General features: G+C 37.6%; 1 protein-coding gene across 1 annotated transcript in view; it reads right to left on the reverse strand.

Moving 5' to 3' along the window:
• The window catches only part of LOC120517506 (ephrin type-A receptor 7-like), a 607,868-nt gene that overhangs the window by 49,001 nt on the left and 542,857 nt on the right, over positions 1–16,010 (reverse strand). The window contains exon 8 of the mRNA XM_039739879.1: positions 15,129–15,184. Within this exon, the coding sequence (XP_039595813.1) occupies positions 15,129–15,184 (56 nt within the window). The remainder of the gene's footprint in view (positions 1–15,128; positions 15,185–16,010) is intronic.

Genomic DNA, 16,010 nt, shown 5'->3' on the forward strand with positions numbered 1-16,010 from the left:
GCAACAACGCCGGACAAGTTAAATCAGCCAGCATTACCAAAAGAATAGGCTGTCATTACAACATATATATTCGGAAAACCTATAAAAATGGCAGCTCTGCACAGTTGCAGGTGCTTCATCCAACTAACGCAGCAGTCCTTTTAAGGATAGCAAGTCACCTCAAAGTAAAGAGCAGAGAATTGATCCAATGTGGCACTTGGTGCTGTCGCTACACTATAAAGGCACTTTCAGAGAATTAATTTGCTCATGTAAGTAGAAAACATTTCCACTCTATTAATATGCTGCTCTAAAGTCCACAGAAAGTGTGTCACAGTGTGCAAGCATGTACCTGAAGAGATGCGCTATGATGAACCTGACCCTGACCTACCAAAGATCAACCAAGCCGAACAGCATTGCAACTTCGTTTGAATGTAATTAGCTGAATGTAAAAACGTAATCAGATACAGCTTTATTTCTTAACAAATTCATTTAATTTGTGGTTTTTTAATATCACATAGTACAGCCCTTATATTCCTTAGTTCGTTGGCCACATCTCTTACAGCATCCTCTACTGCATCTTGGAACTCCAGAACAGCGTCCGTCAGCATACAGCCAGATGGCCGCCCATCGGTTTCTGAGGCAGAGGGTGTGTGTAACTAGTGCCTAAAAACGTACTTAGCACAGAATCATCATCCCCACCTGACCATCGCACTGGCATCAGCTTTTGTAATATTGTCTGAAACAAAATAAACAGATGGTGGGCTGTGACTCGCCTTTTCATGTCGACTTTGATATCTGACCACTTCTTTTTTTTCGGGCACTGTGCAATTTTCTAACTTGAACTTTCCAGTTCCTCTGTCACGCTTTTGTTTCTTATACCACTATGTAAGCCAAGAAATTGTACATTTTGCCTTGCCTTCACTTCACATTCAGTAAAATTCTTCTTTATTTCACGTGCCCCTTCCATTGTTTTTTAAACAAACACTGAACAGAAGGTAATCTTTATATTGATTTGCATATTAAAATATACAAAATTCTGGGAGGAGTTGGGGTGGGGCTGTAGGCGTATGCAAGTGTGTTAAATTTCGTTGGGATTTGTAAAGGGGAAGTGCATGGAACTTGGTGTGCATCTGGATATATACTGGATATATATACTGTATATACTATTCTCATCTTTTTGGTTTCACAACCCACTTTTTCCCATGTTAATGTCTTTGCAACCCATCAATGGGATATGTGGAGGGGAGGCGGGGTATGGTGATCCCCTCTGCCTAATTTAGCCTGATCGCCAGAGCATGTGGTACAGTGTGCATTTGGTATAATCAAGTGCAGCTGGCAAAGTACCACCATACTGTGACCCTCTACCAATATAAACAATAGTAACTTACAATCCTCTAGTAGCAGTCCCCAGAGGTTGGGAAACACTGGTGCACTGGATACTAGGCCAACAATTCGAGTCCCAGTCCATTCAGTGTTTATGTGTGCGAATTCTCTCCATCTGTTCATGATTTTTCTCTAAGTATTCAGATTTACTGAAGAATCTAAATTGGTCCAGCCTGAGCCATTTTGGCAATTGGACTATGTAGTCCAACAAAGAATCCCTATCCTATTAGCTTTATTTTCCCGAAACAACACTGAGTCAGGTTTCAAGGTCCCTAAAATGCTTCTCTCTACTACACTTATTGGTAGTTTATTCCATGTGACTATGATTCTCTGTTTGAGGAAAAACTTTCTAACATTTGAACGAAATCTTCCCTTTACAAGTTTTCATTTGTGTCTCCATCTTTTTGTTGAAAAACGTAATTAAAGTAAAACCTTCAATCATGTCAAGTGTTAAATATCTATGTGAAGGTTTAACTCCTTCAGTCCTTTCTCCTCACTGGACTCAGTGTATTAGATAATGGATGCAATTATGAAAAATAATTTGTTTAAATGTAGGTAATATGACATTGCTAATGATTTCAGAATTACAGTCCTTCTCTATTGCTTGTTAACTTTGTCATTTCTAATTACTCAGATATATTGTATGTATAAGCTATTTTACTAAGTAATCTTGGATAATGACATCTGATAAATAAATGTTAATGCAAATAATAGTTATTGGGTAGGACTGCTGCCTTAATGTTGGGGTTTCATTTTATATTAATGACTTTATGAGGATTCTCACTTATTATTAGTGCCATTAGAATGGTAAAGTGGTGACCAAGGGAGCCTAGTGTCAGGTTTAACAGACTTATATTCAATTTATTAACAATTTTTATGTGTATATTTAACTTTTTTGTACACTTTTAATAAAATTTTTGAGTCACTGAGAACTGGAGCTTGGACAAGGTTCAAGTTCATCACAGGCAAAACACCCAGACATGCTGTCACCAACCCAATCTACAGCTGCCAAATGACCAATTGGCACTGCTGTGGCGTGTAAGAGGAAAGGTGAAGTTTCAGTATAAAAAACAATATGAATGAAGGGAGATCATAAAAATACTCCCTAGACAGTGACTGGCACCAGGATTTGCACCCAGTCTTCTGGAGATGTAAGCAACAAAATGTTGAATGCAAAAAAAAAGTTACTTCTCTATCTCCAAGTTGACAGTATTGTAATACTGATAGCTTCCTACAGTTGTCTCAATACATTGAATTATTAATGTAGACAGATAGGAAGTGCTGATCACCATTATCTCCTGACCATTAACAGCTTAGTCAAAAACCCAGATGGACCAAAAGTACTTATTGAGTGACAGAGATTTCTTTAGGGACGCCACAGAAAGGAAGTCAGATTTCACCAGTAACACTAAAGGTCGAGGGTGTTATGCATTTGTTTGAAGTTATGTGAATTTTATGTTTTATTGTAACTGTTGTTAATTTTGCATTATTATTTTTCATGTCAAAGTTATTTTTCTTGATTTCATATATAATTATCTACTGTCACTTTAAATGTAGTTATGTTCTTTATGGGTGGAGCCCCAGGAGGCAGGGCCTCCCTGATTTTATCACTGAGCCCTCCCTTTAGCTGAGTAGTTGGGAATTATTTGTCTGTTGGAGTTATCTGTAAGTATTAGGGAATCCATTCCTGGACGGGTTTATCCATTCCTGAGAATTCGGGAATCCCGCATGTCATTCCCGGGAATGACACAGTGCACGGGCATCTCACAAGTGAATGGCTTTAGAACGACCGACACTTATTTTTAATTAAACTACTGCAATATGTTGACACCAATAAAAGACTAACCTTATCTACAAGCAGTTCATGCTGTCATATAAGTACATGTATCTAGTTTAGGCGTGCCCAAAGCGTCAATCGCAATTGACCAGTAGATTGCAAAGGTAGTGCAGGTAGATCGCGTTGCATTCAAAACGTTAGTCTATCATATTATCATCCCTATGGCATTTGCCACTTGATTGACATACAGGGCGGCACGATCAAACACGTGAGCTACTGCAAAACTCCGGCTGTGATCTAGTTAGCCTTCCAATTCATATTGACTGAAGGGATTTTAAAAAAAATTGTTTGGGGAAGGTATGGGCTGAATGTGGAATTAGAAGAGGATTTTTTTTCTCACAATGTCACAGTCGAAGTGTGTTTGTCTGATCTGTCAATCTATCATTGCTATTCCAAAGAAGGAAAATGTGGAAAGGCACTTTCGAACTGTTCATAAAAACTACGAAACTGACTTCCTTCCGAAAAGCGATCTGAGAAAGAGAAAGGAGAGGGAACTAAAATCGCAGTTAATCGGACAGCCGTCATTTTTCAGCACCTTGATTTGGGGAACATCCAAAACCTCGTGTCAGAGCTGGAGACGCAATGGAAGGCATGTGTGCAACTTGACAGCATACGCTACAGAAAGCAGAGGGAAAATTGTCTGTTAGACTTTGACAGACGATTTCAAGACTCAGCTTTACTTGAGCCAATCACTGCATTTAAGTGCTATCCATTTAGGAAAGATGTTGAGGGTGATTCACTCGCATCAGAAATTGCAACACTGTTTCACCTAAAACTCGTCTAAGGTGGAGGATGAGATTTTGACACTACAGGATGACATTCATCTGAAGTATGGTGATCATGGACAGAGTACCCAAAGTACCCAAACATGAGTAAATGTGCTACCTCCTTGACTGCATTAAATCGGCTCTACTTATTTATGTGAGTCAGCCTTTGGAGTATTTGGATTATTAAATCCAAATACTGTAGTGACCACAAATGTATTGAATTGTTATTGTGCCATAAGGATTACTCAATTTTGCAAGGTTCATTAACATATATTTTATGTATAAAGTATATTCAGCATATATATATATACTGTATATAATTTTTAATGTAGGTAGATCATTTCGACCTGGTTATTTTAAAAGTAGCTCGCAAGCCGAAAAAGTGTGGGCATCCCTGATCTAGTTAGTTGCGGTAATAAGAGCGTAGAAAGCACAACATGTCCAGCATGCGGTCGTCCAGGTGAGAGGGCGCCTTCGTGTAGAGTGCGCCAGCTGCTGAGAAAGCATGCTCTGCCTCCATTGAAGTAGGTGGCACAGTCATCAGATACTGATACACTTGTTCTAAACAATGCCCGTGCTTGCCGTTGCTTTGAAACACCGCCATTTAAGCTTTTACTGATGCATCCAGTTTCTTGTCATCATTCTGTGATGGCAAATTTCTTGGCACAGATGATGCGGATGCAACAGACTGACGCATTGCAATTTCAAGTTGCTGTTCAAAGCTGTTGTCTGACAGACAATGAAGTCTGCCCCGTCCTGGCATTCGTGAGCTGCAGAGTGCAGACTCCTCCCAGTCAACTGTGCTCAGTCTTAGTCGGAGCTGGGGGACTGACTGCTGCTGGTCTTTTGTTGACTAAATTAATCTGCAACAGACTACACTATGGGCCAAAAAAATGTTCCACTTCATTATTTTCAACTATAACTCTGTTATTTCTTAATCGATTTTTACACTTTTACATGCTATATATGAGAGGTTGGCCGTTCCCGGTTTCCCAGGAATTACAGCAGTTTCATTCCCGGGAATGTGGGAATGAAAAATGTCCAGGAAACCTGGGGAATGAGTAAGTATCACTATTTGTTATTGGTGTTTCTGGATTTTTTTATTATATTTTACTTTGTTTTTAGGATTCTGTGTTTGTTCTTCTAAACATCTCCTTTGTGCCTCTTTTGTGTTTTGAGACTTTGTATTTTTGCTTTTTTTCATTTTTCATTTGCCTTTTTACTATAAACCGAGGGTTTATGTGCATATTCTACAAAAGGTAATTATATAAATATAATGATAGCATTCCTACTAAAAAATGCTTTGTTTTGTTCATATTTTATATATTGGCCTCAGTCAAAGCAATATCATTAGATTCATGATTAAATTTCTTACAGCTCATGCCAAGTTATGACATTCTCCTTCATATTGCAGCTTTTACTCAATTTTTAAGGGTTTATTGATTAAAATCCAACACAAAATAAATGCTGGAATAAAGAAGAAGCAGAACAATTATGAAAAGGAATTAAATTGGCAAATCTGTATGAAATCATTTCTAATAAGTTAGTTATTTAATAGAAATGCTTTTTGAATTGAACCTCTTTAGAAAAGAAAGAAAAAAACAATCACACTCCAATTTTTTTTAAAAATTGGATGCTAATAAATGTTATAAATACCTACCATACTGTTCACTACTAGATTGTTCCAATATTAATTATAATACATATTTTTAATTTAAACAGTGTACCATTACATCTAAGATAATGCCTATACAAACAACTTGAAAAAAGGCTGCCATCTTATGGCATACTTGTACAAACTGGCCAATTTAGAATCAACAAGTAATCTAAACTGGGGAATAAACCAGAATCTCTTCTATTGTTGCCTGTCATCTGACTTGCACTGCACTGACTCTTACCCTTTATCTTCCAAAAGGAAGATCTGAGAGGAGCAATGGCCATGGTGCCTCCTTCACGGAACAACTGATAAACATTTAGTGATAGGGTCAATTAATATCTCTGGACTTTCAAAATGAAGCATAGCTTATGGATTTCCTCTGCGCAAATGGGCAAAATTTGTCGAACAGTGTGGATTTGAATATTGGTTAAATTTAAGTGGGGTACCCAGTACTGCTTGAGATGGGGACACCAACTTAATGTTGGAACAAAACATAGCCTATGGTTTTAAACTGTAAAAATAGGGAATCCCTGCAAATTCTGGTGGAGATGGGCTCAATGGTGTGGATATGCCTACCAGACAAAAATACACACACAAACAAACACATATTCAGCTTTAAATATTGCTTTTTTTGCTTGGAGTGGATTATTTTTTTTTTTTAGTGCCCCATTAACCAAGTAAAAAAAGTGCTGGCGATGGTTACAATGGATAAAAGATAAAATTCACACATACAGAAGGTAACCCAGGCAGAAATCCAGTAGAGGACCAGGTGCTAGATTGATATTTCACACTAATTAAATATACTTATACATTTTACATTAGAGTTCTCTTGATGGTATAAGCCTCTTGCTGTAGCCTTGAATATATTTATTGGAGTATTAGTTGTCATAGTAAATATCAATCAGGTATATTCCATATATTTTCTGGATAGAATATTAAGGTTCACTTGAAAACATCCTGTTATAATTGAGCAAGCAAAGTACTCTTAACTCTTTTTATGAGTCAAACATATAATCTGATCAGTTTTAACTCTGTCACAATAATTCTCAATCATTCTGTCAGTAAAAGAAAAATGTGAATTATTACTTTGCATATTTTTTAATAAGTAAAAATTAAAGTGCTGATACTCAAAAACATTGTATTTAGCCTAATTATTGGCTTGAGAAGTCACTACATTTTTAAATGGAACAGCAGCACATGGTTAATGGTGTTAACCAGGAAGATGGCATTGATTCCAGGCTTAGTTACTCTCTGTGTGGGGTTTATACCTTCTACCCGAGTCTCTGTGGGTTTTTCTCTCTGGTTTTCTTCCAATGTGCAGGTGAATTGGCTCAGCATGAGCGAATTGAAGTGCATTTTGAAGTTCTTTTAGGCATTAGGGTCTTTGATTTCTACTCAGCGTTCTAAATTTGACAATTGTGTGGATTGATTTTTGGTTAAAACTATGGCTTTTGTTTGACCTTGCTTTCTTCCTCTGATCCCTTTACTCTAAAATCACTCTGTCCAATATGAAGCATAACACTAATTGTGTAATGTCATATTAAATATAGCTATATTTCTTGTTCTTTGGGGGTGGTGTTCCAGGACCACATCTGGGCCATCCCTTCTGCCTATTTAAATTGGCTGAGAAGGCTCAGGAGTTGGGAATCATTTGTTTGTTGGAGTTTCAGTAAGTATTGTGTTTTCTGTGTTGGATTCTCTGGATTTTTGATTATATCACAGTTTGTTTTAGGGATTCTACATTTTTTGGATATTGTTTTGTGACGTATTTGCTGTGAATTACCTTTTTAACAATTCTTTTGTGCCTCTTTTGAGCTGTTCTTTGTATTTTTTGCTATCTGTTAATGTTTTTTTTGTTTTTCCATTTACTACAAGCCAAGAGTTTACTGCCATCTCCACTCTTGTGGGGTTTTTGTTATATTTCCTGGTTATATTTATAGTTGTTTTGCAAGCTCCCTGTATTTGGCCTGCTCTAGGTGCAGCCAGCAGTTAGCCTTAGGAGCATAGCTGGGTTAAGACCAGTGAAGATGCTGGCCTGCTTGAGTAGCAGCTTTTGAAACCTTCACATCTATTTTGCCTTGGGGGAAACTCTACATTACTGTAATGCACTCCTCTCTGGACTACCCAAAAAAGATATAAATCGTTTGCAACGAGTGCAGAATGCAGCTGCTAGAATCCTAACTAGGAAAAGAAAATCCGAACACATTTCTCCAGTTTTAATGTCACTACACTGGTTACCTGTGTCATTCAGAATTGACTTTAAAATTCTGCTTATGGTTTATAAAGCCTTAAATAATCTCGCCCCATCTTATATATCGGAATGTCTGACACCTTATATTCCAAATCGTAACCTCAGATCCTCAAATGAGTGTCTCCTTAGAATTCCAAGAACAAAACTTAAAAGAAGTGGTGAGGCGGCCTTCTGCTGCTATGCACCTAAAATCTGGAATAGCCTGCCAATAGGAATTCGCCAGGCTGATACAGTAGAGCACTTTAAAACACTGCTGAAAACACATTACTTTAACATGGCCTTTTTATAACTTCATTTTAATCATAATTTAACTTAATCCTGATACTCTATATGTTCAATCTCCTCAAAATAACTATTCATGGTGGCTCTAAAATCCGTACTGACCCCTACTCTCTTTTCTGTTTCTTTTTCCGGTTTCTTTGTGGTGGTGGCCTGCGCCACCACCACCTACTCAAAGCTTCATGATGCTCTAACAATGATGGACGGATTAAAAGGCAGAAGTCTACGTGACCATCATCATCATCAAGCCCTTCCGTGAGAACCCTAAATCCAAAGAGGACTGTTTCATTTATGTTAGGTAGAATGCCCAGAGGGGACTGGGCAGTCTCATGGTCTGGAATCCCTACAGATTTTATTTTTTCTCCAGCCGTCTGGAGTTTTTTTGTTTTTTCTGTCCCCCCTGGCCATTGAACCTTACTTTTATTCAATGTTAATGTTGATTTATTTTGTTTTATAATTATGTCTTTCATTTTTCTATTCTTTAATATGTAAAGCACTTTGAGCTACTGTTTGTATGAAAATGTGCTATATAAATAAATGTTGTTGTTGTTGTTGTTACATCATTGCAAATGGGATTTTTGCCAAATGTTGAGAGAAACAAAAACTAAATTTGTAACCAGAAGATTATTGTTCAAAAAAATGTTTTACACTAGTCGTTCCTTTTTTATTCAACAGAGTTTCGACACATGGCCTTGACTGTGCTGCTATCTTATATGACATGGCTGATATAATGTCACATGTCACAGCAAAGTTGCATTACAACAACCCATCACACAAAAGTGCTAACTATAAAAACCAGAAGCTTAAAATGGGGGTAAAAACAAACAAATAAAAGCATAAAATGATAGTGCTCAAGAAAACGTGTTTTGCAAAAAGGTGCAGATGATGACCATCAGTAAAATAAATTAATAAATTAGCAATAAAATGAAAACACACATGTTATTTGTACAATTCTGACACACTGGACTTACACAGTGTCTATTATAAACAATTTTTATAAAATTTATTCTGAGTTTTCCTTGTACTTCTATCTTTTTACTTTTATTTAATGCTTAATGTCTATAAGAGGGATGTGAAGCTCAAGGAATCTATTTCTGACAAGAATTTTTTTTTTAGATTAGTTTTCATAATGTTAAAACTTTTTAACATTCTCTTGCCATTTTGTTTTCCCTTGGGTGTTACAATTGTGAGGATTTTTTGTTGACAGATACAGTGTTATTGTTAGGCAGGGTGAACTGGAAGTGTGTGGTGTGTGACATTACTGGGTCGAATGTATAAAAGTCAGCGTTGTACGTCTCCTGGGTGTCTGAGATTGCACATACAATTTGAAAAGTCTTGTCAGAGTAGATTTTTCCTTTACTTGTTTTTCAGGTTAACAGTTCTCTGCGTGTGTTTTCCTGACTAAGAGTTTCATTTTAGTATTTGGGGTTAGATGTCACAGCTTATTGATTGTCTGGTATCAGAATTGGACTAGTTGTTTGACTTCACTTCATCGCTTAATCTTTGATTCAAAAAGTATCTGAACACAGAGTCTATTGAAGTAAGAGTAGTCATATAGAGAGGAGAGATAGGTTGATTTTATTTTAATTAAAATCTAAAATAAACCTAATTGTTTCATGGTGATCTACAAAAGTGTAGAATGTGTTTACAGTAGAAACAGTTGACAGTGCAAAAGCACAGAACAAAAATACTACAAGGAATCTCCTGTAATGAATAAAAAAAAAATGAAATTCTTTAGCAAAATAAATTCAACAAAATGCCTCAAGTCCCGTCACTGACAAAGTAGTCAATTCCTGAAATGTGAGTGGGTGATTTATTTCAAAGCTTTAGCAAGCAAAGAAACCTTCAGCTCACCAATATGATGTTGCCTCTGTTCTTCAGCAGTCATTGCTATATGAGCAAAACATGACCACAGGCAAGCTGTCAGATTAAAAACATTCAAAATACTGTTAGGACATAGTTTGGAACATTTCTGATGGTAATCACTAATAGGTGAAGAGACCTGCTCAAGAATCAGCTTTGATGCTTCATGTAAAATATGTCATCTCACTTTATACTGTGCTTTACCCAATGAAACCTTCTTCAAAATTATGTACATGGCTGCAATGTATAGCTTGTTTGGTTTTGATAAAGTTGTCAAGTTCCTCCATCTCCTCTGTGTAAGTATCTACACCCAGAGTAAGATCAGAAGGCTAGATAAACTGCTTCTCAACATCCACTGATGTATGCAGAAGGCAACTAAAAAGTCAAGGTGAATCTGTGCTTAAATTACATATTTACTTTATTGAATATAACAAGTGTGATGTGTTGGGAAAACTAGCTTTAGAATGATATCCTGACTTTAGTGTCAGTCTAAATGGGTTATAATGGGGATTAAAAAATGCTAAGCAATAAAAATATGCAAAGGAGAAATCACACATCCTTTTTGCTGTTGTGTATTTATAATAGCAAGCATTGTTATAATTGTATATTATTTTTTTTAAAGATAAGTTAACATTGGACTGTATATTTAAAAAAAAAGAAACAGTTTAACTCTTTGAGGGCTGACTATTTGTCCAAAAATTAACTGCTAACAAAGCAATGGTTTTACACATAAATTAACATAAAATGTCTGCCGCTGTGTGCCGTGGCTGTCATCTCGGGGGTAGCTTGACGGCCAAAAGAAATGCCGTGGTGGGCCAGCTGCCAGGCTGTCTTCGTGTAATGGTGGCAGTTGCAGTGCAATGCAATCTAATTCATATCTCTTGTCATCGTAAGCGGCGGTATCCCCTGTAGGCTCATAAGCTACATGAACGTGTTCGGCGCTGTGATCAGCTGATACTGGTACCTCTGTTTCCTTTTTGAGTCCAACAAGTCAGAGTATGTTTCAGGGGTTAAACACAAAATGTCACCCATGGAGCACTTTGCTTTGCACATTCGCTTTGGTCTCTCGCCAGACGTTGATGCTATTGAAGACGTTGTTTTCTCTTTGCTACTCATTCACGCAAAGGAAATCGAAGTCAAATCAACGAAGCTAACTTTCCTCTTAGTAAAGAAAGTCAAACTAAAACGTATCAGTGTGTTTTGCCTCAGTTTACAGCTGATTACCATCCTGTACTCCTGAATTTCGACAGAAGTCGACATCCGCCCTGAAAGAGTTAAGCACATACTCTTTGCATTGTTTTCAGGGTTTTACTGATCAAAACAGCTGTGTTTTCTTTGGAGTTTACTTAACCTTCCACCTGGAGCCTTCTAGTAAGTGCTAATTCAGAACATTTAGTCTGTGATGGGGGTGTATTCATGTTTTTTTCACAAAACTGCCAGTTCTGACATGGTTTTGAAGTGACATCTCTGAATGCAAGCTGATGAGGTTTTCAAGCACTATCACATATATCTTTTATGTGATGTCAGAAGCTTGGTTTTATTTACACAAGCTTCCTTTATTGAGACAAGGATATACGCTTTCGGAGGACTTTGGGAGACATATGTGGTAAAGTGAGGTCTGCAGCTCATTGCCTTTTAAAATAAATAATTGACGCACTCGCAGGTTAAGGAGGGGGAGTGGTAGTGTGGCTGGAGTGGTTCCTGGGCTCGCTCCGGCATGGGCGTTTCCGCACTTAAGTGCGCAGGTGAGGAATTGTCCATGTCTGTAATTGATACCGAACGCTGCTAATCGCACACCTGTGCTACGTCTCCACAAATATAAGGAGAAATGCATAGACTAGAGTCTTGGGTGTAACTGCACTGTATCTGTGAACGGTTGGTAAGTGCATGAGTAGAGAAAGTGAAATAGTGACAGAGCTGTCACATAACAGTAGTCCACAGGAAAAGAATCTGTGCATTTAATAAAAAGGGATTCATATTTTAAGGAAAGGTGACTCCAAAAGCCTTCCCATGGCAGAACAGATATCTATGTCAAAATCTTTCCCTGAGTATAGTTTAACGCATGTCCCATCTATATCAATAGAAGCACAGCATTTCCAGGAAATTAATTTAATATCATTGCCATCAGGAAGTTCAACTTTGGAACATTTGGCTTTAACAAAAACAAAAATGTAGTAATTTAATTGATTAGAAGAAAAGTACGAGGTACAAGTGCTTAACATCCCCATGAACACAGCGGATGTTTACACGCTCTGTGCTTGTGTAAGGTATCTGCCGGAGCACATCATGTTGGATCACGCAGAGATCACTACCAGAGTCCAACAGGGTCGGGACCTCACACCCGGCTAAGCCAACCAAAGGGTACCTTAAAGATACCCTTTTCCAAGAACTTGGCCTGAGAGCAGCAGACCTTGTCCAAGCAACTCTCCAAGGACTGAACAGGTGGGAGACAACACTAATTAGCCAGATGTACAGACTGGTCACAGCAAAAGCATCTATGATCAGTCCTGGCTCCAGAATTCCCCCAAAGGCATCTTCTGTGAGGGTCCTCCCCAGCGGCGTAGGGATGTGCAGGCTCTACAGAAATTAGAGCCAGACTAGGGTAGCCTCTCTGGCTTGGGCTCCTTCCAATCTGCAGATCAAATCCAACAGAGTTTTGATATCACTCTGAATCTTCACATCACAGAGGTCATTGCTAGTGTCAAAAGCGAGCTTTTCCACAATGTGCTCAAAGGTGTCTCCATGGAACCAACTTTGGATAAGGTCTCCTAAGTCCTGCACCTGTCCCTGGATAAGGCGATCTGGATTGATTTGCCACAGCCAAAACTTGTGCTTCCTGGCCTAGGAGACCATAGCCATACGAAGAAGGATTTGTTGCTTCAGGAAATCATAGTCATTAAGTCTATCAGGATGAAGGTTTTGCATGACCTGTAAAGCCTACTTGGTCAAATAAGGGGCCAACATAGGTGCCCAGCCTCCGCTGTCCCAGCTCATCAATGTGGCCACGTGTCCAAAACAGAATAGGAAACACTCCAGGTTGTCAGAAGGAGCCATCTTCACAAGCATGTCTCTGGGATGAATAAGGGCAGGAGCACCTACAGGGGCCTCATCTGGTGAAAGAGGATCGTTTATTGCCTGTTGGGGATTCACCTCTGCAAGAACCCACTCCTGGTATCACTTATGATTTGTAGGTCACAGACTTGTACAAGAGAGAAGAAGGTGAGTCCAGGTTCTAAAAAATATCACCTTTATTTTTTGTAAAGACAGGAACATGCTCAAAGCATTTATTCAGATGGAAGCTGTCACTCAGACACATGCAGTAATCAAGCAGGGACAATGACATCATCTTTCATTCGCACAAGCAGAGACACAAAGTGAGCACATGGCCAGGTCAGCGCCTGGTTTTAAATATTCCCTCCCTGCATCAACTGGCGGGTGACACAGACACATTTACTGGGGAGCCTTCGAACTTGTAGTTGCACTGGGAGCAGCAAACTGGTACCTGCCTGTGTTAACAGAAAGCGGCACACAGCACAGTTTTTAGGGGGGTTGTTGGGGTCTTAAAAATCTTATAATATAATTACTAGGATGCCACTATCTTGTAAAGGGGCAACATATTGAAGTCATTTGTTTTATGTGCTCCTGATCACATGACAAGCAAAAAACACTGTATTCATAAACAACATGGTGGCACCCATGAAAAGACTGAATACAAACAGCCAAAATGGTACTGTGATGGCTTCATTGTAACAGCAATAAATTAACAAATAAAAATAATACAGAAGTTCCAAAAGTTTAAAAATATAGAATATTAACATGTCCCTAACAAAGCTCCCCTCCTAAGTCACTAAATGTGATCATTTGGCTTTGAGTGGAACCTCTGGTGAAACTGCCTGAAAAGATGGACAATGTGAGAGACTCAAGATTGATCCTCAGGTCCATAAGCCTTCCAGTATTTTAGGTACTGAACCTGTGAACCACACCATCTAAAGTCTAGAATATTTTTTAATTCCTCTGCAGGAGATGCACCCTTTAATGACAGGGCATCCAAATGTAGAATCTTCTAATAGTGTAAAGGATAACACATCATTCTTACCTTCTGAATTTTGGTTGGAGAATGTATTCATTCTCCATACTTTAAAAATGTCTGTTAATTATTTTTTATAAAATTAAATTGTTATTAACTCTTTCCTGTGATGTTTTTCTTTTAAGCATCCTGCTGCGACTTTGGGTTCCAATGCTAACTTGACCAAACTGATAACATGTTTTTTTATTATATTCCAGCCAGTTTTTATAGCTGTTTTATTAATCTTTATCTAAAAAGAACTCTGTATTTACTTGTGTCAATACTTTATGAGTGTGAATATTTTTGTTACTATTTTATATCTGTAAATGTGTGCACTTTGAGCCTCTAATCAGTGATTAATATTATAGAAGAATACAATTAACTGAAACAAATTGGTAAGGAGTCTTGATATAATTTTATTATAATTAAATAATTCTATTTTAAAGTTACAGAAATATAACATGTTTTATATATGAATAAATAATACAAAAATGGTAGACAAAAAGTTATCAAATATGGGAAACTCTGAATATGAATCAGTACTGTATACACTGGCATTTCAAACAGATTCACCTACATGCATATTTATTACAAGTAAGATTATGATCAATAATTCTGTTATTATAGTTCTTATCTGTCTCTCCATTTATTGCTTAGAAGAACTCTGCTATTCTATTATAGTGCTGTGATTTGGCTATATTAAGCATCTCCATTCCATCACACTTGGGCACATACCCACACACACTCACACAGGGCTAGTTAAAGGTCACCAACCAACATAATATCCACATATTTGGGACAGGAGTAGAAGCCAGAAACCTCCAGAGAAGAACATGCAAACTCCACATAGACACGGGCTAAACTGAAATTTCAAAGCAGTGAGACAAAAGCATTAACCCCACCACCGAGCCACTGCGCTATTCCCATATGAACATATCACCATCAAAATATTTCTAAATGAAGAAAAGAGGTTATGGCAGGTTACTTTAAGAGGTTTTACAAGCAATTATCAGACTGCCAGTAATTTAAAGGCTTTGTAGACTTACATTGGAAATATAATTCTTCCTCACCATCTTGACTTGCTTTACTGTATCCACAATGTCTGAAAGGTAAGCAGAAGATAATAAATATGATTTGCACATTTCTCTTTTTATTGTGATTCCTACTAGTTCAGAATAGGCTGGCACATGAGCACTTATTGCAAACGGCACAATTTCACAGGAGAAATTATTATTACATTGAGTCAATAATCGCCAAGCTATAAATCAAACAGTGCCTTGCATTTTCTTTACTATGATAATAAACATTTATAAGCTTATCTGCTAGACTTACAAAAAAAGAAAAAAAAAACAGTGACATTTCAGTTGATAGAGACTTGCTTTTACAATAGCAAAAAAAGGTGTAAATTACCCTCTTAAAAATACATATTTTATCTGAACTCACAATGATTTCATCACGACAGAGAAAGGTTTCAGCACTTTGTGTAATGCACACAGTAACAGCAGGCATTTTATAAAAATATAGTAATTTTGTAGCTAAGGGTCTGTGCGGGTAACACACATCACTGTGTTTTGCAGCACACAGGAAGAATCAGGAGAATTTTGATAATTGAGTGAATATGACCTGCTGAAGTATTTTACAGTTGTTTCATAAAATGTACCTGACAGGATAGTTTAATATCTACTGAGTTACAACAGTAGCTCCCCAGTAAAGTTAAAAAGCAAATCCATGAACATGTGGATGGAATATAAAATGCTTTCTTATTTGAGGAAGTTGATATATTTTAAATATAAAGCAGGGGTGGGCAAAGTCGTTCCTGGAGGGCCGCAGTGGTTGCAGGTTTTTGTTCCAACCCAATTGCTTAATTAGAAAACAACTGGTGTCAATAATTTAATTTCATGGCTTTTTAAGTGCTTTAACTCTGTTAT

The sequence above is a fragment of the Polypterus senegalus genome, chromosome 17 (genome assembly GCF_016835505.1).
Source record: "Polypterus senegalus isolate Bchr_013 chromosome 17, ASM1683550v1, whole genome shotgun sequence".
Taxonomy (NCBI): domain Eukaryota; kingdom Metazoa; phylum Chordata; class Cladistia; order Polypteriformes; family Polypteridae; genus Polypterus; species Polypterus senegalus.